Raw genomic sequence first — 24,480 nt, forward strand, 5'->3', positions numbered from 1 at the left:
GGCATATGTAGAATAGATAAACAAGATTATATGATATAGCACAGGGAAATATGTAAGATCTTGTGGTAGCTCACAGTGAGAAAAAAATGTGACAATGAATATATGTATGTTCATGTGTAACTGAAAAAATGTGCTCTACACTGGAATTTGACACAACATTGTAAAATGACTGTAACTCAATAAAAAAATGTTTAACCCCCCTCCCCAAGCAAAGTAGCTTCAGGGAAGGGAAATTTCTCTCACTCCAATTTGTGTTAATGAGGATGATGATGGTGGTGTCTGCAGCTAATGTGTATTAAGCGCCAGGCACTCCTCCATGCACTTTATACATATTAATTGCTTAAACCAACCTTATGAGGCAAATACTTTTTACAATCCTCACTTTCCTGACACAGAAACAGGCAGAGATTAATCACTGTCAATCCAAGGTCACAAAGCTAAATAAGCAAGGGAGCCATAAACTGGAAATTCCATCTCACTTCTAGCAGGTGGTTTATCAGATACAGCAGAGATTTCACTGAAATCACTCAAGAGTCTAAATATTTAAATAGGCATAAAAAATTCACCTTGATGCTTTCTGGCATCTTTTCAGGGCTGAGGTAGATTCCAGCCCACACAAGCTGTCTGCGCAAGAGATGTATTATACATTACAATATGGCTAGCAATAGGGGCACACTAGAGGAACATTACAGATCACTTTATCTCACTGTGCCACCACAGCCAGTTGACAGATGCATGCAGCTTTGACCGATGTCTCTATTACAGGAGAACAATTTGCTCTCAGCTAGATTCATGTCTGCCCATCTGTAAAGCCTAGCCACTTCCGTTTAAAAGCTTAATTTACACCATAATATAATTGAGTCTAGGTCAAACAACAGTTCCAAACCTTTATTCTATACCTGGCACTAGGTATAAGCTCAAGGACACTCATGAGTGGAGGAGTGTGTCAGGAACTATTAATAGAGAAAAATAGCAATTCACTCCACATAAGAACTTTATATGCAGACACTTTTTCATCCAATTCACACTTGCTGCTGAACAACAAACAGAACTTCATACAAGCGAAAAGATGTTTATTTACTGTGCTGTTTCAACTGAAGGAAAAATTCAGCTGTTCTATTTTAAGTTAGATATTCTGCTCCAAGGTGGCTGGCTGGTCTGGCAAGTAGAGAGCTAATGTCATCTGTGCAGTAGGCTACCATAGCATGATTTAATTCTATATCTCATGCTTTCTAGAATTTTTTTTTCCTTTCACAGATTAAGGGCTTTCATTTTAATCAGTGCTTCTAATGCCCTTCCAAACCCTACTTTCCTTGGCACTGTAACTTTTGACTGTATTGAGAACTGCATAGTTCTCTCATGGATGTCAATGATGACCAGTCAGTTTTAAAGAAAGTCATTATTAAAGAAAACTAAAGCAATCAAATTAAACTCAACTTATATATGGTATAAACCACTATGTATTTAGTATCAGTGAAAACTGTCCAGTGTCTCTACAAGGGGAAAGAGTAATTTTTTCTGTATCTTTGAAGAACCTCTAGGCTTTCCAATGGAACCCAAAGGACAACTGAAATACTTTGGAGTCTCTCTACAGACTAACACTGTCTTAAGAATATATGCCTCATAGGTCAGAACCCCATATAATGAGGCTCTCTGTACCTTTCTGCAACAAATCCACACTGAATGGACTAAAAAACACTAACAGTGAACTGAAATACACTCCCAAAGTAGTACTATTGTAGAAAGCAACTAGTATAAATCAGTATAGCTATTATATCAAAATACCAGGTATGTAACTCGAACTACATGGATTGATCTGATCACCAGGTATTAGTGCTATAAACATTTTCTGAACCATGTGCCAGGCACTGTGCTAGTGCTAGGGTACAACCACTGCCAACTTTAGTAACCTTTTTGTCTTTTTTGAAAGTAACATTTGTAGCGCTCAGAGGTAGAGTCACTTCAAAACTGTAAACATAAATTCAACATCAACTCAACTATTAACATGACTTGGGTACATGGGAATACACAGACACTCTGGATCTCCATAAGCATGCCTTTTCTATTTCTTTTTTTAAAGTACACAAAAAGGGTGAAGAAGAAAAATTCAAAGACCTCTAAAATCGAATGTAAAACTCTTAATTCAGAATTTCAATAGTTTTCAAAATAAAAGTCTCTCACTACTCTTGTCAGTGGCCAGTCATTAATTCTCTTTAATTCACATAAACTAATGCTAGTTTATCTGGTTGTTTTTTTTTTTTAAGTTGAGTCCTGAAATGGAGAACTGTCTTCCAAAGACTTTCTCCTTGAAATATCCTTAAAATGCACTTAAAAATTGAAGTAATCTAATGCTTGATAAACTTAACCTAAAGAGTCTAGCTCTTTAACAGTCAATAATCTTTCCTTTATTTTTAATAGCACTAATTCCTGAATATTTATGGATATGATGTTTAGAGAGTAAAGGTCTCAGAGAAGGCCTTAAGAGTGTTGTAAATTCAGCTCCCACTCATGCTAATCTACAGGGATGCAGCTGTAATAAAAGATGAATTATTAAAGTTCTTGATATCATGTGGAGCCAGGGGTGCCATTAATGTAGCCGTTTAGTACCATCAGGGTGTAAATAATTTATAGGATGTACAGAGCAATCACAACAGTTTGAGGAGAATCAAGTTCTGCAAGCTAATTGCAAAGAAGTCCTGTAGCAACAGATTCTGCCCAGTCACATACGTACACACTTTTGAGTCATCATCAATTTGTTTTTGAGACTCTGCAGCACTAATAGGCTGAACTGTTAACTTCAACAATGACAAAATTTCTGATAAAGGAGCCCTTTGCAAAAGTTAAAAGATAAGAACGTATTATATCTGCTAGTCCAGGTATGACAATGCTTCATGTATTTATTCAGTATAATTTGCCCTTTCTTTTGTGGATGGCAATCCCTGTTTTGTTCATTAGGGTGCATTTAGCATAATTTACTTTTTTTTTTAAGTTGTTTAAAAAATTTTTAAATTAAAAAAATTGGAGGGTATAGCTCAAGTGGTAGAGTGCGTGGTTAGCGTGCACTAGGTCCTGGGTTCAATCCCCAGTACCTCACATCAAAAAAGTAATTAAATAAACCTAATTACCTCCCCACAAATAAAATAAAATAAAAATATATAACAGTGCCTTAAAAAGAAAAAAAAGATGTTATAAAACAAAGAGCTGAGTGCTCTTTAAAAAAAAATGGGGGGGGAATAAGGTTGGGTTATTTGTTTATTTATTTATTTTAATGGTGGTACTGGGGATGGAACCCAAGATCTCATGCATGCTAAGCACATACTTTATTTAGCACTGAGCTATACACTCCCTTCCCCAGCATAATTTACTTTTGAAAATAATACTCAGGATTACCATTCTGATCAATTACAATACTGTGATTTAACAGGCTGATGACCTTGAGTACTCCAAGTATACTAAAGACAAGGATTCCAAACAACTCAAAATTCTGCCTGCTTTTAGGTTTACTTTTCCTTTACCACTAACAGCTTTACACCAAAAGCTATGCCTTCTTGGAACTCTCAGCCTTCCTGTCTGTAACAGCGTTATTTGCAATTTTTCTAATTTGTTGCTTCTAATCAACTGCCAGCGGCTAGGAAACCCAGTGCCTATTAGAACTGTCTGAAGTAGGAGTAAATGAGATCTGAGTCTGAGAGGCTCCTTTATGAATAAATGCTTCTTGGAAGTATTTCTGCTTTTTGGTTGAACTAGGGATGGTGGGGATATTAGGCAAATATCTTTTAGGATAAATAAGACTATATTACAGCATGGAGCATAATGCCATTTCAAATTAAAGTTTCTACCCTTCATTTGCATTGCTTATTTGTAATACACTGTACAACACTTTTTATATGAATAATTGAAAAAGTTGGAGGTGGTAGAAAAATGGGAGCATTAATTTCAAGAAAAATAGGCGTATTTTATTTTCTTCCATTATTTTTCCCTGGGTTCTTAATAACTGAAAATATTGCTTCATTGTGGGGAATAAAACAACAAAACAAGAAATATGAGTTACACAGTTACATTTAAAAATAGAATTTTTGCATGCCCAGTTCTGGTACCTGAGGCAAGTCATTTAACCTCCCTAAACTCCAGTCTCATCTACCATTAAATAAGAATACTAGTACCAACCTCAATGGACTGCTCAGAAGATTAAAAAGATATAAATAAAATGCTTAGAATACAGGTCAGTATGTAAATAGTAGTTTATTATATAATACTAGATCTGCAATAGAATGACGGTCCAGGGTTATCATCTTTTCTGAATATTTATCTTTCTTACACACAGGCATAATCCCCTTCCCAAGGTAAAATCTTAATTACTCGGAACTACTCCCCTAAATTAACTTATTAAAATTGTAAACTAAATATTGCTTCTGAATTCCAAATAAGATGACAATAACAAGTCAGCCCATCAAAGACTTGGTCAAATTATTGATAACAAACTATATCACAAGACCTGATGCTTTAGAATAACCCAATGAAACTTCTAAGACTCTAAATACAGTCATATAATTATTAAAAGGTGTCTACCAGGAAGTTACTGTAATAGCAAAATCATAAAATAAAAAGAAACCTAAATATTTATTAAAATGGGATCAGTTAAATAACTTATTAAAGTTCCTTACAAGGAAATCTCTGCAGCCAGAAAAAAGAATAGCATAAGGAATGTGGTCAGTAACACTGTAAAAACTTTTTAAAATGATTATAAATCAATAAAAAATGTTAAAAACAAACAAACTTTGTATAAGGACAGACGGTTATTATGACACCAGATTCATCATGGTGATCACTTCATAACACATACATATGTCAAACCAATATGTAATACAACTGAAACTAACACAATATTGTATGTTAACTATATTTCAATTAAAAAATAAAATAACATAGATTTTCATATGTACTGCACAGTATAGCTTCGTGTGTATGTGTCTGTTTAAAGAAAAGGGAAAAGATATATGTGTAAAACTTTGAAAAGTACATCTAAGAAAGAGTTAGCAGTGGGTTTTCCTGAGGTGGGACAAAGGAACTGGTTCCTTTTCCATTTTAAACGCTTTTGCACTTTTTTAATAGTTTACTACAAGTAATTATTATTTAAAGATAAACTCATATAATAGCTATCTTCAGCCCAGAATGTGATTGGGAAAGATTTTTAATTCTGTTACTTTTCTAAGAAATGAGAATTCCTCTTCCAGAATGTTTTCAGAATACTGCCCTAAACGGACCCAATCAGGTTAATTATTACATTGGACAAAAGGAAAAAAATAATACTAACTAGATGTTCTTTTGTATTCCTAATCAGTAATATACCTCAGAAAGATAGTGAAAAGTGCACATATACTAGACTTAATTTTTGGACTCATGTATGAAGTAGTAAACTGCATTTTAGGACTCAGTGTCTGGCCTTCAAATTTCAAGCCAGTGAACATCTGAATTTTTAGCAAGCAGTACAAAACCAGGGCATGTTAATCCCATGTTTTTAATGTCTTTTTTTCCATTTAGAATAAAAAATAATTCAGTAATAGCAGAACAAAGGTTGTTGCTTATATACGAAAATATACAGAAAGATAAGACATTTTCCATCACCATTCATGAGCATTTTCTGGGTATCAACTGGGTTCACATATTTGTCTCAGACCATTTTATATTTATATTCATATTTGTATAGACTATATTTTACTATAATTACCAAGTTATTGTAAATATTTTTAGAAGTGAATACATATTGTTTAATATAAGTTGTCTTATCACTTACATCACTGGCAGAGAAGGAAGGTCTAATCAAAGCCAAGCATTAGTTGGGTTTCTCATTGTTAATGTAATCCATCATTCCTTATCTCTACATAGTTTAACATGGCACCAAGTTTAATATCTCCTCAAATAAGGATACTTACCCTCAAGACTGGCTATGCTTTGCAAACCTGCTGCAACCTGCCAAGATTTTAATTATATAAGCAAAATATATTGATTTCAAAATAGATTTGTAAAAAATAAAATGTGTAAGAGAAACCTGAAGTTAAGAAGCATTTAGTTACAAAGTTATTTACAACACACTTCACTAATGTTGCACTGTTTATGGTTTAACTTCTAAAACTGCTCATCACTACTAATTATCCTGACAGTTATTCCTGCATTTAAGTTTATTATAAATAACACAGTTACAGTTTCTTTTGGCAGGGAACAGCTGGGAAGGGCAAGAGAAGAGGCAGAGAATCTGCACTTTAAAAAATACAGGTTTACAGCAAAGTAAAGAAAGCTTTTTTTTTAAGAAAGCTTGCATTAACTATTCTGTTCCTTTGGTTTTTGCCTCAAACACAAAATTAATAATTTGGATAGGCTCTAATTACTCAAATTGCTTTTATTTTTTATTAGCATCCGCTGACCATCTTAACATTTCTGATGACTGGAATAATACAGAATAAACAAGCTGAGTCATTTACTTTGGCATAGAAAATATGGCATAGAAATGCACTCAGATTTTTTTTTTTAAACATTTTTGCTAAGTTCTTAATATGATGTGTTTTCTCTACTGCTTAAATGCCAGTTTTCCATTAGGATTAATGGACCTTTAAAAAGAAAGCATACCATATAAAATGTCATGAACCTAAGATGAGGAAAATGTATTTTCTACCATCAGGAAGTCAAATGATTATCTTAATGTACAAGTAATTCTTTGATTATCCATGTGCTGACTATATATGTTGTATATTAAAAAATGCAAAATATTTTTAATATAATGAAACATAATTAGGATAATAATCTCTATAAAAATAAAAGTGTTCTCCAAAGCATAAAGGACTTTTAAAGAATTAAATAAAGCACTGATCTCTTCAATTAACATTCAATAAGCAACACTGTCTATGGTTCAGTGGTTCTTCACCCCTGCTGCACATCAGCATTACCAGGGAAGATTCTAAAACACTGATGCCGGGGTCTTATCCAGACCAATCAAATCAGAATCACCGGAGTGTGAGACCCGAGCATTAGTATTCTGCAAAAGTTCTCCAAGTGACAGTCTAATGTGCAGCCAGCGCTGAGACCCATTGCACTAGTCCAGAAATCTAATACCCTAAAGCCTGATGGCCAGAGGATGCTCTGTAAAGATTCTTTCAATTCTCCTTTTCTCACCTTACAATAAACCTGCCAACAAAGATTTGATATCTACCATATGCCAGGCACTGCACTAAGTAGTATGGAACAAAAAACAGACATTTTTGGTGTTTACAGACCCCTCATGGAGTTTACAGATCACCTTAAACTAAAGCCTCACTGACACTGAAATGCCACTAAATTATATTTACTCCCAAGATGAAATTCCTATAAAATAAATTCTATTTGCACCACAGGAGAGTGAGATAGAAGGGGTAGAGGAAGGGGTGGATGCTTTTATTTCTATTTAACTCATTTCTGTTTTGCTTGGTTTCTGCAATTCAATTCAATTCTGACAGTAACTGGAGTTAGCGCAGACCCCACAAGTTAAGGGCTCAATTCCACAAGACTGCCCCCAACTTCAGACACCAGTCACAAACAGTAGGTCCCCATGTTACCCACATCTTCCGTCCGACTAGGCTCCCACAACCCCCTTCTTGGATTCAGTCACCTGCTAGAACAGCTCACAGAACTCAAGGAAACACATTTACTGATTTATTAATAAAGGATATGATAAAGGACTCAGATGCACAACCAGATGAAGAGATACACAGGGCAAGATCTGGAAGGGTCCGGCTCAGGAGCCTTTCTCTCCATGGAGGTAGGATGCATCAGCCCCCCAGCACACAGGTGTTTTCACCCACCCAGAAGCTCTCTGAACTCCATACTTACAGGGATTTTGGGGAAGTTTCATCACATGGGTGTGATCAATTATTATCTCACTCTCTAGCTCCTCTCCTCTTCCAGGAGGATTGGGGGGCTCCTGAAAGTTCCAAGCTTCTAATCATGGCTTGGCCTTTCATCCTTAAGCTATCTAGAAGCCCACTAAGAGTCACCTCATTAAGTCCAAAGACACTCCCATCACCCAGGAAATTTCAAAGGATTTAGAAGTTCTGTGTCAGGAATCAGGGTCCAAGACCAAATATCAGAATGAAAAATACTTCTAGTACCCTTATCACTTTGGAAATTACAAGGGTTTCAGGAACTCTGTAAAGGTAATCAGGGGCAGAGACCAATATATATTTTTCCACTATTTCACAGCCTACCCGCTTGGTCTCTGGTCACAGACCCTCTTACACCAAAATGATACACAACTCACAAGGTACTCGCACATTGTAAGAATCCCATTCAGTCACTGGACCGGTCCATCATCATATGGTATGAAAAATGCCTTCCAGGCAAGGCCACTTAGGTTTGCAGGCATCTAGCCAATCTTGTCAGGTTCCAAAAGCAGGCATGGTCGAGGCAAACATACAGTTTCACCCTTTCAGTCATCGGGCATAAATGAACTAAGAGATTATATCATCTACTACTCTGAGTCCCTTTTGAGGTGTTAATATTGGATTTCCCTCATTATACAACCCATTTATTAATTTCTTTACCCTTAGCTATTATTATTGCTCCTTCTCGCCATGTATACCCAAACTCTTTCAACTTTGGAAAGTACATCAGGTTCAGCCACTGTGCTGGTCTAGATGGCAAACAACAATACTAGTCTAGTAAGTACCTCCCCTTCAGTCTACCCATTCACTTAAGGTTAAGGTTACAAGGCTACAGAACTACTGAGCTATTTTTACCACCAAGCAATACAGCAGAATTCATTGTTAATCTCAATTTTGCCAGACCGGGTGAAGGCACAATCCATCCTATCAGGCACTTAGGAATTCTGACCCAAAATTTAAAATTATAGTTGGCTTCTTGTTTAGAAATCATCCCTGTTCCCAGCACTTGTGTTTGCAGCCAGTCCAAAAACCCACTGCATTACGCGGGGGGGGGGGGGGGGGGGGAGGTTTGCCATGACAATGGGAGAAAAGAAAAAAGTATAGTCATTACACCAGAATACTTCTCCCTTGGTAAGAATTGTATATTCATTCCATGTCCCCTCTTCCCCAGATCCACCAGAAAGAGGGCTCTATATGGTACGGCCACTCATTTAGCCCCATCTCATGTTGTGTGTGAGCACACTCTCATGAAGGTATATAAGCCAGCCTTCGTGTCTTTATCTCTCCCCATTTTAGATAAGCAATGTTTTAATTGCCCATTCCAACTCTGCATGAAACTAGTACTCTGAGGAGGATCTGTCTCTGCCCATTGTTGGACATTATGGGCTATAAAGTATATTCCTTGGTCCAAAGAGATGATGGTCAGCCATCCAAACTGGTACAATTATCTTCTGTTCTGGTTCTTTTAAAATATTCTTCAGCATCTGCATCTACCACCAGATGAGCAAAGCTTGGTGCAGAGCCAGTATCCAATCCTATCAGGATATCATTTGTAGCCCCCCAGGTCTACCAGCATCAGTCTCACTAGCCAGCTATGTTCAGGAACTTCCCACTAGGGGAAACCTGTCAATGCCATCTCTTTGTCTCTTTTGCTTGCAGACAGAACATTATTTGGTCAATGCTTACTGACACTTTGTGCCTCAGAGGGTACAAGACAAATATGTCTAGACTCAGCCCACCTCTGCATTGCTGCAGTGCCTCCATATCCACTCATTTCATGGACCCAAGTGACCACCTCAAGTGAGCACACAGGAACACCTGACTGCTCATTCTAATCACCTTCCAAACCTAGAAAGCACTTCTTCTGATGGGCATCAACATGTCTTAGTTTAACGCACACCTCAAATTCCTACAGTAATTTCCAAAGGCCTGTGCCCCATATCCCTTTAATAAGCCAGGTTTCCATTGCTCTTTTGCCTGACCATATGGTCTGGCCATAGGCCATGGCCCAGGAGTCAGTAAAAATTCAAGCATAGGGATTTTTACCTATGTGGAAGTAATTCTTCCATTACTCTTAGAAAACAGCATGCAATTCAACCCACTGAGCTAATATGCCTTTACTTTCTTCTCAATCAATGGTGGCCTTCAAACAAGATATTGTCTGTTCACCTTGGAACTGCCATCCATAAACCAAGCAGCTCTTTGTTGGTCAGTTATGAGCTGCTTATAGGACAGTGCCAAGTGACCGTAGAATCCAGCAGCTTCTCACAGTTTCAGAGTCAGTTCTGGGGGAAAAGAGCCTCCCTGCTCTTTAGTGTCTCCTCCTCAATTTCCTAGGCAGTATGATCCTGCATAAGCCATTTCCACTTTATTATGAAACTCTTTGGGGCACTGCCCTTCCCACTGGAGTGTTCATCAGACATTAGGCAAGACATCATGACTATTTCAGGTTTCGAGATTGCTTTATGACTTTTACTCATAGTGGCAGTTTGAATTAATGCCCAATAGCATGCCAATAACTACTTTTCAACTGGAAATTCTCTAGTCCAAAGTCTGAGTAGTTGTTGCTGGGAGGCACTCAGAGGCTTCTGCCTTAAGCTCCAGTCTACCGTACACATAGGGCCATCACAGAGGATTTGTCCATACCAGCACTCCAGCTTCTATTCTATGCTCGCTATGTGGGCTTGGGCAATCTATTGGTTCCTATTTAGCATGTCCAACTAATAATATTGTGCTTGACGGGTAGATTTATACGCCTGTTTCAGGATCCTAGGTGGAGGAAACATTCTCCAACCAGATACTATGTCCATCTACATAATACAATCAGGTAACAGTCTGATCAAACATACCATTTCCCTACAGACTTTTACCTTACATTCTTACTATAGCCCCCATTAAAACTTACATTAAGAAATTCTGGGAGGGGAAGCAGTCCCCAGCCAGACATAACATTCATTCCCATTCAACATCCAGGTAAAGGAGATACAACATCTTTATATAAATCCTGTTTAAACATTTCAACTTCCATTATCCTATCAACCGTTATGTTGTCATGTTCTCAACTGTGTCAGGTTTCACCAATGGGTTTTGGTGCCACACAGTGCAAGGGGCTCTCCTATCAAGGAATCCTCGTAACTTCTCTACCTTCTAACTGGTTATCTTACTCACTTTATGCAAAAGGCTTTGGGTCCTCCCCATGGGTTGAGGCAAGGGACCATGGCCCTTTTGTCAATTTTTATGTCATTTAATCTGCCTAACCAATGCTCCAAGCAATTGCTGGTCAAGTTTCTCATCGCAGTCTCTGCCTTGGATGTTTAGATTTCTTCAAACAAGGGTAAACAAAGCAGACTTGTTTGGGGCCCTTTAATGTTGGGAGATCAGGAGGTCCCTTTGGCTTGCCCAACCTTACACAGTGCAGTGTTAAAACCTTTGTTTTGAGAAAAAAAAATGTGACAATGAATATATATATGTTCATGTATAACTGAAAAATTGTGCTCTACACTGGAATTTGACACAACATTGTAAAATGATTATAAATCAATAAAAAAATGTTTAAAAAAAACCCTTTGTTTTAACCCCATTAATATCTGTTTTATTCATCCCATTTCTTAATAACCATCTAAAGCTTTCCATTCTGCTGGGTCAAATTCTGTGATTCTTCCCTTTTTCCTTTGTTTTACTCCTGAAAATATTTGCTTTGTTCACCTTATTTCATAACAGTTTAAAAATGTCCACCTTGCTAAGACCAGTTCCTTGACTCTCTCCTCTGCCTTTCCTCATTTTCTTGTTAATTAACCTAATGTTGCTATTAGCATCTACGTAAGAGCCGCAGGGGAGGCTGAGACAGTAAATACATGGGCCTCCCCACTGTCCCCTGGTTTTGAGCAGCAAGGTTATATGGGGTGTCAATGTAAAAGAGTTCCCATTGACAGCAGCGTTTACAATGGACAGGGTAACAGGCGTATTCAGTGGATGAATATCCCAGTTATCACAAAGATAACCCCACACGGCTTATATATGAAGCATACCATCTGCTTCATCAGTGTTGTTCCACTTGACATTTATTGGAGGTAGGTGGCCCTCTTTCCCAGGATAAACAGACCTTACAGTGGCTTTTGCCCAAACCACTAAGCTGGCTGTTCCCTCAGGAATAACCTGTTTTGTGTGTGGATCATATATGGCCATCAAAGACTGTTTCATAGTGAACTGTGGATCCTCCATCAACCCAAACATGGCTCTTCCCCACTGTAGCATCTAAAACCAGATACTCCTCCTAAATTAATTACTCCCACAATCCATTTTAACAAAGGTTCTTCAGGAAGCTGATGTTATACTGATCCACAAAGTGAAAACAACTCCCTCACACTATACTTCTCGTTTCAACAATTTCTTGGTTTTGCCCCCCTCCCCAACACTGACTACATTCTTGGTGACCAGAGGTCTTAGAGGTACTTTCTGTTGTCTATGCATAATTTTTCCCTTGTTGAGCAGCTTTGAGGCTATTGAGTGAAATCTGAGCCTGGTCTAGCATCAAGGTCTGATCCAGCACTCTTTTAATTTCAATTTTACTTGTTGTAGATAACAATAACCAAGGGATTGAATACTCCACCTTTTTCTTACTAGTTTCCATTTCCTTATGCATCCAGCGAACCAACATGCTGGGAATTGGATCCATCTCTAAATTCCATTGTTAACCTTTACTATTAGTAATTGAGAGCAGCATGGCTGCTCCTCCAGACCACAGATGACCACGTGGTCACCTAGGAGTCAAAGGTTCCACATCCCCTGCCTTTTTATCCTTTCTTCCCAGACCACGTTTCCATGAGCCAGGCTCATTCTAGCAAATCTCACTGCTGCGATTCCAAATGTCTAGGAAAAACTGTGTGTTAAAAGGAAGAAAAAAAAATCAATGACACTTGTTAAAACCCAGTAAAAGATTTTATTCGAGGTGGTACAGTTATCTCTATGAGTATAGGGACTACTACCATGAAACTCTGCAGTGGGGGAAATAGACTGGGTTCAACTCCAAACACTGCATGGGAAAGTGGGAATTTATAGCCAAGGAGCTAGGTGATCAACTAAGGAGAGTGGATGGAAAACTACTAAGAGCAAACAACAAGAGTAAGGGGGGTTCTGGTTAAACAGACCTAACTAGATTCTTGCTGAAGACAAGCTATGGTGATCAGACATCAGATGGAAGGTGAGAACCTGGATCAGATATAGTGTGATCAGATATGAAGGGTAAGGGTTTCTTGCTAAACTGATTTAGCAGGATTCTTGCTTAAACTGTACCTTACAAAGTATACAGATGAGCCTGGAAGAAGGTGGTTCAGGAGACTGATTAAAATTTGATCAAAGAATCTTTGTCAGTCCCCTTTCTTGTTCAAGGAAAGAAGAGACATTCTTCTTTCCTCTGAACAATGTAAGTCTATTTTCTTATTCAGTAGCCTTTTGCTCATTAAGGACCAGGTGAACCTTCCGTTGGGACTTGGTATTAGAGGATATTTGCTCAACGGTGCCAGCAGTCAGGCATTTAATGAATGGAGTTTCTATGAAAATAAAAATCAAAAGTAACAGAGATCCAGTTTCTCAGTTCAGAGAACAGCTAGTTGGTATTCTCAGATTTGAGCTTGAAGCATCTTTAGATGGTAGAGTGAGGATGGCAATGGCCATCTGAAGTTTATATCAAGTCATCCAGCTTCAGCTCATAGGATTTCGGGAAAAGGATAGTTTTAGTTCTCAGTGATGGGAGAAAAACTGGAAACAGTTTGGAGAGTTATAGCCAGATACTGGAGGAAACTAGTGAGAATTTGGTAAGGACTGGCAAAATGTACAAGACGGAATCCACAAGGGTGCACCATAGTTTTGCATTGAAACAAACAAAAATTTCTCTCCAATCAACTTTTTAATTCTTGTTTACAAAATAATTCTGGTTTCATTAGATTTGGCCTAATTATTTATGTAAGTGCAGGAAGAATAGTGACTGACAATATAGGCTCTTTTTGAATTGGTTTTGCTGGAACTTTTCATAAGGAATCTCAGATTAGGCTTTTTAAAAACCTCTCAAGGCCAGGAAGTCAATCTAGGAACTAGCCACCAGACTCATCTCCCATTCCTACAGGTTCAGGTGAACTCCTCTCTTCTTGAGGTCCCCAAGATATCCTAAGGTTCCTGAGCATGCTGGGAAGGGACTTTCCTTGCTCACCTATAAAGCTGAGAACCCGGTAAACCAGATGTGAGGCCAGTTTTTCTAAGAGCACTGGCTCCATGAAGTCAGCCTTAATCTCTTAAACCATGCATGGTTCATTCTCAAATATAACATTTCAGTCAAAGTCGTGGTAAGATAACTAATGTTTTCAACTTATCCTGTTACAAGAGCAGATTCTTACTGAATTTACTCAAATTATACTGTTATGAAAATAAGAAAACTGGCTAAAAGTTTCTGAATTCTGGAGGGATCAGGTAGGGAGAAAAAGTAATTGTTTCATCTTTGTTCATAAAGGTATAAACTATCAGACTGTTGTAAGCTAGATAACTTAAGATAAAAGAAAAAGGTTCTTTAAATCTGATGAACAAAACATTAAAGAACCAGCAATATTTTAAACAAAGAGCCATAAAAAAATTATAACCATCCTCATCAGTTCATTCAGTCCGATGTTAACAATTCTTGTTCTGCTTGATCTTAGATTAAGTCTTATGAATCCATCAGCTTCTTCATTACTTCCGGAAATTCTTATTCAGTCCAGTGGCATGGTCTTACTGATGCCATCATGGAGCATTCTTGCCTGTGGCTGACTGTATATGCTTTCAGAGAAGAATGAGAGTAAAACAACGACTTGTCTATGAATGAAGGAGGACTTAAAATGGCCATGATTAAAGTTCCGATGAGAGTTCATTTGATAAGGAAAACTAGTTATTTCTGTGGCATACAATATTTTAACATAATAATCAGACAACAAGACTATTTCAAATCTCTATGAACTTCATACCTTTCTGTAATACCTATATTAGTAACATAAATCCATACAAAAACAACCTAGGAAGGTCTGTTCTCATTCTTTATTCGACAGTGCTTCTCATGTAATTTAAAATACCAACTAAACCTAATTAGTCTAACATCTCCTTTTACAAGGTGAGAGACAAATCCTTTGAAGTTTTCCAGGGGACTTCCAGAAAATCTCAAAGTTAGTTTGAAATCAAAAAGACTCCATTTAGAATTTGATTTGGGCAAGTTGTCAAAAAAGTCAAAAGGTTTAAACATTTGACTAAATAAGATCACAGGTCACTGTGAAACAATACTTAGTTATCTATTTAAACAAAGTGATAATTAAAAGATTTCAAAGACAAATACAGAAAGTCACATAGCTATTAAAAAAAAAAACAAAAAACTTAGCTCTTCTAATACTGAGAAGACTCAATTTTTAAAAGTAATCAAAGACCTGATAAAGACAACATGAAGCACAGGAAATTATTTTGATAAGATACAAGATCTTTGTTTCTGAGGCAGATTACTTAAAAGGTAAAGGAAAATCTTTTTCCAATTTCTTAGTAAGAGCAAACCAATAATCCAGTAAACCTTTGGGATTCTGGTTTTACATGAGTATACTTTTGACATTAAAGTTCACTTTTTTTAAACCTACAAATAAATCCCTTCAATCTTAGCAACTTGACCACACACAAAATTCCTGTTCTGCAAACCTTCTACAACCATTTTTTCTTATTTCCATTCAGTTTTTGTCCTATATTTTTCCTCTTTCTCATTCTGGAACAATTAGTCTACCTTAAAATAAAATTACTTCTTTCTCCCTCAACAAAACACATCCTTAATACCCTGCATACTTTGCAAAGTTTTTTTCTCTTCATTCTCACAGTTTCTAGTAGTTTCATTTATATATATTGATTATAATTTTTAAACATTAGTAACCTTTTTGTTTTTAACAGAGAAAACTAGGAAGTAGGCGATTGTGGGCTGTCATATATTAGTTTTCTGTAGTAAGTAGAAAATTTATGAATATACAATTTCATAATTTCTAGAGGCATATAATTCCTCAGTGCAACTGTTCAGTATAGCAAAAAAATGTTTATAACAGATCCAAATATCTTTAGCTTCTTTATACATGTAAAAACAAATGCCAAAAATATATAAACTTAGGTTCAGTACTGAATGTTTCAGTAGTTCATCTTACTTACAAATGACCTTGATTTTTATTTTAGGCAGACACAACAAGAAACAAAGCTAGCCATCATCTCAAGTTATTTCCCTATTAACTATTTCTGTAACACACGTTAGGCAAACATCACAAAAGCAAAAACCTAAAAAGGTTACATACATGGTCTTTCCCCCTCTTTTCCTCTATTTTACTGCCATGCTTGACATACATCAAGCAATTCATTTTTATTAGACATTTTATCCTTAGTTTTGGTTTAATGTCTGCATTATATTTAATGCTAACAACTCTGAAGACACGACTGTTTTTATTTTACCAACAATTTTCAAATTAGCTTTATTACAAAAAATTATCCTAGATCATGTGAACATAAAACATTGTGTTAGTTTCTCTATTTCTGAGAGTTTCAGGAATACTTAATTTATGTAATTGCTCTTTCTCTCTAAGTCAATTTAAACAGAACTCTTTTAAAGGATGTAGTAAATTAATTTGGTGGTAACACCCAAAAGTAGAAAAATGTCATATATCCATAACATATATACAGATGTACATAAACATACAGAGACACACAAATAGAGAGCTTACAGTTTTCATTCAAACAATTTAGCCAGGAGTTAGTAAAACAAAGGAATACAAATTCACTGGTTTATGTAAAATAATTAGCTCTTGTCTTTTCTCTACTTTGTATTTTTATGTAAATTGTGTTTATGGCAAATGGGACAAGTTAAGATTACCTGTTTACCAATTTTGTAGAGACAACCTTCCCTTGCTCTGATATGTAATCTTATGGAGGATATGGACCAAACTTTAGGCATTGACTAAGGAGACATCTATAGGCTGTCTGACTCTCCAGAGCCCACCCAACTGGCCAAAACATCCAGCCTATTTCCAATTAGCCTTTTTCCCTTTCAGCCTCAAGTAGTTGTTTCTGGGCATCCCTAAGTCCTTTAACAGTCCCCAGTAGAGGCCAAGGAGCCCAAAGTTCAAGTGACTATAAAGACTAGGATGGAAAAAGGACTGGCAGGGGTGGACATAGGGAGGAAGGCATTTCAAAGGAGATATTATCATAGAATTCAGGGGAACTGGTGGTTAAGTGGGGAAAGGAAGAGCAGAAGCAGTGGGGAGAGGTCTCAGAGGAGTCAGTCTGGAGAGATCTCAAGTTTCCCAAAGAAGCCAATGAAGTTCTACATTATTCTCAACAAAAGCACAGCAACAACAATGAAGACAGACAGAGATGGTGGAGAATACAGTCAGCAGGGGTTCCAGAAGAGGGTCTGAGTCATCTGATAAGTTCCCATGGGAGAAGCTGGACCCAAGAGAGAGAACACAAAGGCCTCACAGAAAGCCAGGAAGAAAGACTTCCCAGATGAGGAGTCCGGGAATAGTCCAAAAAAAAAGAGCCAAGAAGAGCCTTCCAGCCCAAAGAGTCAGGGAATAATCTCTACTCAGGAAAAAAAGCCATGAAGGAGAGATTTCCAGCCCAGTAAGTACCTTTCAAACCAAGAAGCCTAGGGTTAACTCAGCTTCTAACAAACAGCTACTTGCCTGGGACTCTAACTGAGCTTTCCTGAAAACAGAGGAACCTGGGATGTTAACCCACCCTGTGTTTTTTATCTGGGACTCTAATCCTTCTTCTGGAGTATTCAGTTGATCTTTGACACAGGGGTGAAGGGCACCAACCCTCTGCATAGTTAAAAATTCACATAAAACTTGTAACTGGCCTTCTGTATATGTGGTTCCTCTATATCCAAAGTCCTGCATCCACAGATTCAACCAACTATGGATCATGTAGTATGTAGTATTCATTACTGAAAAAAGCTGCCTATAAGTGGGCCTGCACAGTTCAAACCCATGCTGTTCAAGGTCAACCATACTCAAGACTCTCAAGAATCAAAATCTGTCCTTACCAGCTTCCACGGACGTTTGTCCGGAGCAATGGTTCAGGAGTCGGACTCACCAATGGATCCCCGATCAATCAGTCAGGAGTGAAGATAAAGGCTTCAAAGGTACGCACTTAGGGTCCTGGGTGAGAGGTCCGGGGGTCCAATGATGAATCTGATCCTATCCCGAGCTGTGGCACCATAACTGTTAAAAGGAAAAAAGTACTCAATGACACTTGTTAAAGCATGGTAAGGAAGACTTTGGGGGTGGGGGACCTCCTCAATAGGTATAGGAACCACTGCAATGAAATTCTGAAGTGGGGAAAAGAGACTGGGTTCAACTCCAAATACTGCATGAATAAAAGAAAGTTTATAGCTAAGGAGCAGTGTGGGGCCAGTGAACAGAAAATTACTAAGAGGAAACATCAGGGGTATGGGGAGGAGGGTTGACTCAACAGACCCAACAGGATTCTCGCTGAAGACAGGCCCAGGCAGTCAAGTATCACCAGGGGGAAGGTGTAGAAGGAGAAATCTGATCAGATATTGAGGATGGGGGATTTCTACTGAACTAACTTAGCAGGGTTATGGTTAAAACTGCATTTTACTAGGATATGCACAGATTGTCCAGGAGAAGGTTCAGGAACCTGACTAAAGACTGGTCAAGCAAAAAACGTTTGTCACTGGTTTCTCCGTTTACTCACATACATAATATACTTCTGACACCAGATATGTGCTTTTTTCCCCCCACACCAACCAATTCTCCAACACCAGCTGGATGTCTTCCAGTTCAATTCAATTCTGGCACTAACTGGAGTTAGTGCAGACCTCTCTGGTTAAGGGCTCGGTCACAGAAGACTGCCTCCCACTTCAGACACCAGTCACAAGTAGTAGGTCCCCTTGTTACCCACAACTTCTGTCTGACTTGGCTACAAACTGGAAGTTCACACAACCCCCTCCTTGGATTCAATCACCTGCTAGAACAGCTCACAGAACTCAGGAAACACTTACTTATGTTTACCGGTTTAATATATAACAAAAGATATGATAAAGGACACAGATGAACAGACAGATGAAGAGACACACAGGACGAGATTCAGAAGGGTCCAGCACAGAAGCTTTTGTCCCCGTGGAGTTGGGATGCACCACCTTCCCAGCATACCTCCCAGTAGCTGTGTTCACCAACCCAGCTCTCCAAACACCACACTTTGGGAATTTTGGGGGGAAGCTTCATCACATAGGCATGATCAATTATTACCTCAATCTCTAGCTCCTGTTCTATTTCAGGAGTGGGGGGGGGGGGTGGGACCGAAAGTTCCAAACTTCTAATCATGGCTTGTTCTTTCTAGTGATGCTCCATCCTAAAGCTATCTAGGAGCCCACCAAGAGTCACCTCATTAGGTCAAAAGACACTCCTATCACCTAGGAAATTATAAGAGATATAGAAGCTCTGTACCAGGAATCAGGGTCAAAGACCAAATGTAAAACAAAAGATACTCCTAGTTCTCTTATCACTGTGGAAATTACATGGGTTTCAGGGGCTCTGTGCCAGTAACTGGTAGCAGATACATATTTTAAAAACCAAGATTAATAAATGTTGTCTACCACCTTTTTTATAATTGCCACAAGTTTGAGCATTTGAGTTTGAATCACTAATATGTTCAAAGCATTCCATGTATTTTAAAAATTCAAAATTACATCAAGAAACCCATGTGTACCTGGTGGTTTTACAGGTAAAGGCAACCAATGAAAAAAAAATATTACACTTCTCAATTTAAAACAGCACAATCCCATCTTTTAATATTCTACGAGTTCTTCTGATAATATAAGACTTCCATCCGATTATATTTCTACAAGAGAATTGCTCTCCAAGGCATTTCACTTCAAATGAAAATGTCAATTTCATTATAGGACATTTAAAATTTTTGAATGTCATTTGCCTTTAGGCAATCTGTCTTGATTAAACAGGAAGCAAACAAAGACACAAAATAAATGTATCTTACATAAAACTACTTCTAATTATTATTTATCCACCAATGAAGGATCTTTTAAAAAGTAGGCCACATTTATTTCAATTACAGGTAAATGAAGTTGTGTTGTTTTTAAACTTGTACCAGATTTATTCTGTCATAATCAGGTAGCTGTTCCAAGAATTTCTTAGAAAAATGCACTTGCTGCATTACAAAGATGCTGTGTCGGGAGAGTATAGCTTGAGTGGTAGAATACATGCCTAGCTAGCATTCATGAGGTCCTGGGTTCAATCCCTAGTACCTCCATGAAAAAAACAAATAAATAAGTAAACCTAATTAACTGCCCCACAGCAAAAATAAAAACGGGGACAATGATGCTGTGTCTGTAATTCAGACTATGCTGCACATTGATATGAATTTTCAAATTTTATTTGCTTCAACAGAACCAGAATTACTACAGATGTCACTATCATAAAATAACAGAAAACACATTATGGGGGAGGGTACAGCTCAAGTGGTAGAGCAAAAGCTTAGCATGCATCAGGTTCTGGGTTCAACCCTCAGTACCTTCTCTAAGAATAAATAAACAAACCTAATTACCTCCCCTTCACACCAAAAAAACCCAAACAAATAAACAAACAAAAAAAACCCCACATTATTATACTGCAGATCTACACTACTACCACAGTTGGTTATTTAAGTTACCTTACTACAATTTTTCTCAAGGAATTTATGAAGGAGCTTTCTTTCCTAACATAACCTATTTGCAAATGTATAAATGCTTTAACCTCTGCAGAGAGAGACATTCTATCTGTATTCCATTTCCAATGAAAATCCAAGCTGCCTCTCATATTTTAATCACTCCTCAAGCTATTCTTTCTTTTGTGACAACTTTTTTAGCGACGGCTCTATTGAAAGTCTGTCCATTAATAAATGCACCGCTCAGTTAGCGGCAAAGAAATAACTGTATGTTTGTTAGTGGTTAAGAAGCCCCATAATTGGGGCATTTAATACCTACTATTGCTCCTAATGCCACCAGGCTGACTCAGACTAATGAGCTCTCCAGGTGCCACTAACATAGGCCTGTCAAGATAAGCCTGCAACTGTAGAGTCTCCAGAAGAATTCGTCCAACCATAACTTGCTTCTCATACATAAACAGCGGGGCTGATTTTTCAGGTTCTTTGCCACAAAGAAATGCACTGAAAACAAAGCATCACTTAATTTTGGAAAAAACTCGCCTTCCCTTTACAGTGAACCCTAAATTAGATCAAGTAACAGTGTTTGTAAAGCTATTTATTCAAGGTACTACTGGATCTCCTAACACATTGTTTTAATCCTGTTAAGTATCAAAAGTACAACACAAAATTAGCCAAAACTCGAACTAGGGTCAAAAGAGTTCGTAAGTCTTTACAATCGTGGTTATAAAATCACGTGCCTGGGAACCATTCAAGCTGATACACTGGATGATGCAGCCCAGATGGCGAGGAGCCTCAACCATCCAGAGCCAATGCCGGTGCCCAGGACCGGTAAGCCCTTAACAATATCCGCGCCCTAACTCCTGCCAGCCTTGGAATCACAGACTACCTGGCCTCAAGAATCTTAACCCTGGTCTTCATACAAGTGTCCAGACCCTTAACACCAGGTCTTCCGGCTCCCACCACCCCCTTAAAAGTTCGCAACATCGCAGTGGCATTTCCCTTCGGAACTTAGGCTCCCGACCACGCCCTCCGACCAGGCCGGACCCCTTCCAGGCCCCCTTGGAGGGGGAACTTCCCCCTTTCCTTTGGTCCCCGCTCCCTGCAGCTCTACTCACAGGCTGGTCGCGTCGGGGGGCAGCGAGCTCAACAGCGCCCTCCAGCCGGGCGCTGGTAGTTTCCTGCGACTGCAATCCAGCAGAGGGATGCGGCAGGAGCAGGGTGCGGGGCAGAGACCTGCCCGGACAGCCGGCAGCAGGAGGAGGATAGCCTGGGCGAGGAAAAGGAGCCGGGAGAGCGGTCCGGACCCACACTCCAGCAGCGGCTCCTCCCGGACGCCTTGGGGCGCCGGCGCCATTTTTCCTCTCCCCCGCCCCCGACCTGGACTAAGCCGAGAAGAGCTGCCAGCTGGAAAAGGCAGCTCGGCGGAGACGTCGGGCGGCTGCGCGACCACCCGGAGCACCGGCTGTCGCCTGTACCCTCTAAAGGCAGGCTAGGGGAGGACACGGCGCAGCAACGGGGGCGGCGGCCGAGGACACAGGGCTGAGGCCCTCCGTACAGCGCTCCTCCGCCCCGCGCTCCTCCGTCCCGCCCCACGACGCAGCGTCTTCACGCACAGGAGCCAACCAATCGGTGCCACAAGACGAGGTCGCGTCGGAGGCGGGCCTACATGAGGGGCGGGGCCGGAGACAGAGAGGACTTTAAGGTGTCCAAGGCTTTGTGGCGCCCCCTGGGTTCTGCCGCCTTTTCTCCGCTGGAGGGCGCAATAGCTCCTCAGGAAGAAGTGGAGGCCGGAGCGCTGGAAATCCTCAGTCCTGATTTGGGATATATACATTACAGCAGGAGGAAAGGATCTTTTAACTTCTCTGGGCCGCAAGAAAGGGGAATGGCAGAAGGGGTGCCTTCCAAGTCGCGAACAGGAAGGGGTGTCTTCCAAGTCGCAAACACGAAGAGGGCGTGGGAACTTCCATCTAGCCCGTGGGCCTCGAGTGCCAAGCTGGGCCTCCTCTGCGCTCTCCTGCTGGTCTTCGACTCCTGCAGTCCTGCAAGTGGGGGGCAACTCCCGCTCTCCTAACGGGAAGCACGTTACCGGTATCAGTTGATGGACTCATAAGCTCCTGAAGGCAAAGTCCCTGTTTATTCATCTGTATACCTCCAGCTTCTATTCTAGCTTGGAGTTCAATAAATGGGACCCCACTTGCAAGGCATGTCTTTAAGAAAATACTCTTCTCTAGTTTGGAGAATGCTGTTCTGTATGTACACTCACTGTCAGGAAATCAAGCGGGACGTGTAATTAAGGAGGGTGTTGAACAGTCAACAAAGTGAATGCTGGGTGTGAGGAATTTTTTTATGTATCCTGAAGCAGAGGCTATGGAAAACCTGAAAAAGTGAAGTCTGGCCACCTTATGTTCACTCAGACATATATTATATTCAAGATTATGGATAAGACTTTCAGAATAATAGTGGTAGTTTAATTACCATAGTGTTTTTATACTTTCCAAAGAGCATTCGCATCTCTTAACACTGATCCCTCAACGACCCTACAATTTACAGAACAGTTGTTGACGAGGAAACAAACCCAGAGAGGTTAAACTACCTTAGCCAGAAACAGGCAAGCTGGCATTACTATGGGTTGTCTGACTCTTGTAAATTAAAAACCTGAGCAGTTTAAAAAGAATAATGCCTAGGTCATAGGGTTGTCCTATAAAGTAACTGAAATCAATTTTTCCATGGCAAGTTTGGAGTTACAATTATGCTTTTAAAAAACATTTTTCCATTTCTTAATACTGAAATATTTCTTGGAATCAAGGACATAACTAATGCTGCAATCCAAACTGAACTTTTAAAGCCAAAACAGCAGAGTGAAACTTACTCTTAGCCTCCTTACCCTGGCTGTTAAGAATACTTAATAACTTCCACCAAGAAACTGGGCACAGGCAGGGGCCCCACAAAGGGGGGGGGGGCATCTTAGTACCTCTCTGTATTATAGTTTCAAAGCTTCTCTATGGGTCCATCAGAAATTCCTGCTCTCTACCCTGTGTCTTCCCCAATAAGTGGTGCAGGTAACACCAGCTGGGAGTCCCCCCAGCTCTTAATTCCTCCTGCACATTATTTTTTACAATTTTGATAGCACTATCTTTGTACTTATATATCTTATATATCTTTGTACCCCCGTAGAGACTAGCATAGTACCTGGCACATAATATCAAACATTCAATAAATGTTTGATAAATGACTAGACAATGAGATTATTTTACACTCTACTTGATAAAGTTCCCTAAAAATTTTTCTTTAAAGCTTTCTTTGTATGAAAAATCTCAATATACATAGCAATAAAGAGAATCATAGCATAAGCCCCCATAAATCCAACTAGATTTAGCAAATACATGTTTTTAATAAAGAGTTTAGTGATCTATTTCTCAATAAAAATGGAATAAAGGGTTTTTATTTTCATTGCCCTAGGATTATCTAATTAATCCTTGGGTGCAAAAGTACCTGGCCAGAATTTTTAGAGTTCAATGTAACCCATAAGCAGAGATAACTCAGCTCCAGATTCCTAAAGAAAACTGCTCACTTTGGATCCACTGTTCCAGACCTCTGTATAAACACCACTCCCTTAAAATTTAGCTTGTCCATCTCCCATTATCTCTCATATATGTGAGAGACAATGAGGTGATACCTCAGTGTGGTTCTGATTTGCATTTCTCTGATGATTAGCAATGTTAAGCATCTTTTCAAGTGCCTGTTGGCCCTCTGTATGTCGTCTTTGGGAAAATTTCTAGTCAGATCTTCAGCCCATTTTTTGATTGGGTTGTTTGGTTTTTTTTGATAATTTGAGCTGTTTATATATTTTGGATAT

At 39.0% G+C, this 24,480-nt stretch overlaps 1 protein-coding gene across 4 annotated transcripts in view; it reads right to left on the reverse strand.

Moving 5' to 3' along the window:
• The window catches only part of LRIG2 (leucine rich repeats and immunoglobulin like domains 2), a 49,095-nt gene extending 26,635 nt beyond the window's left edge, over positions 1-22,460 (reverse strand). For 2 of the 4 annotated variants that reach the window (XM_032486999.1, XM_032487000.1), the window contains exons 1-2: positions 21,740-21,878; positions 17,986-18,163 (exon numbers count right to left, since the gene is read on the reverse strand). Coding sequence is in view for 2 of the 4 variants with exons in the window: in XM_014561883.2 (XP_014417369.2) it covers positions 21,740-21,978 (239 nt within the window). In the remaining 2 variants the exon portion in view is untranslated. Of the gene's footprint in view, positions 1-17,985; positions 18,164-21,739 lie in introns of all 4 variants that reach the window. The other 2 variants (XM_014561883.2, XM_006187846.3) reach the window with 2 other exon arrangements.
• Positions 22,461-24,480: the final 2,020 nt, after the last annotated feature.

The sequence above is a fragment of the Camelus ferus genome, chromosome 9 (assembly GCF_009834535.1).
Source record: "Camelus ferus isolate YT-003-E chromosome 9, BCGSAC_Cfer_1.0, whole genome shotgun sequence".
NCBI classification, from domain to species: Eukaryota; Metazoa; Chordata; class Mammalia; order Artiodactyla; family Camelidae; genus Camelus; species Camelus ferus.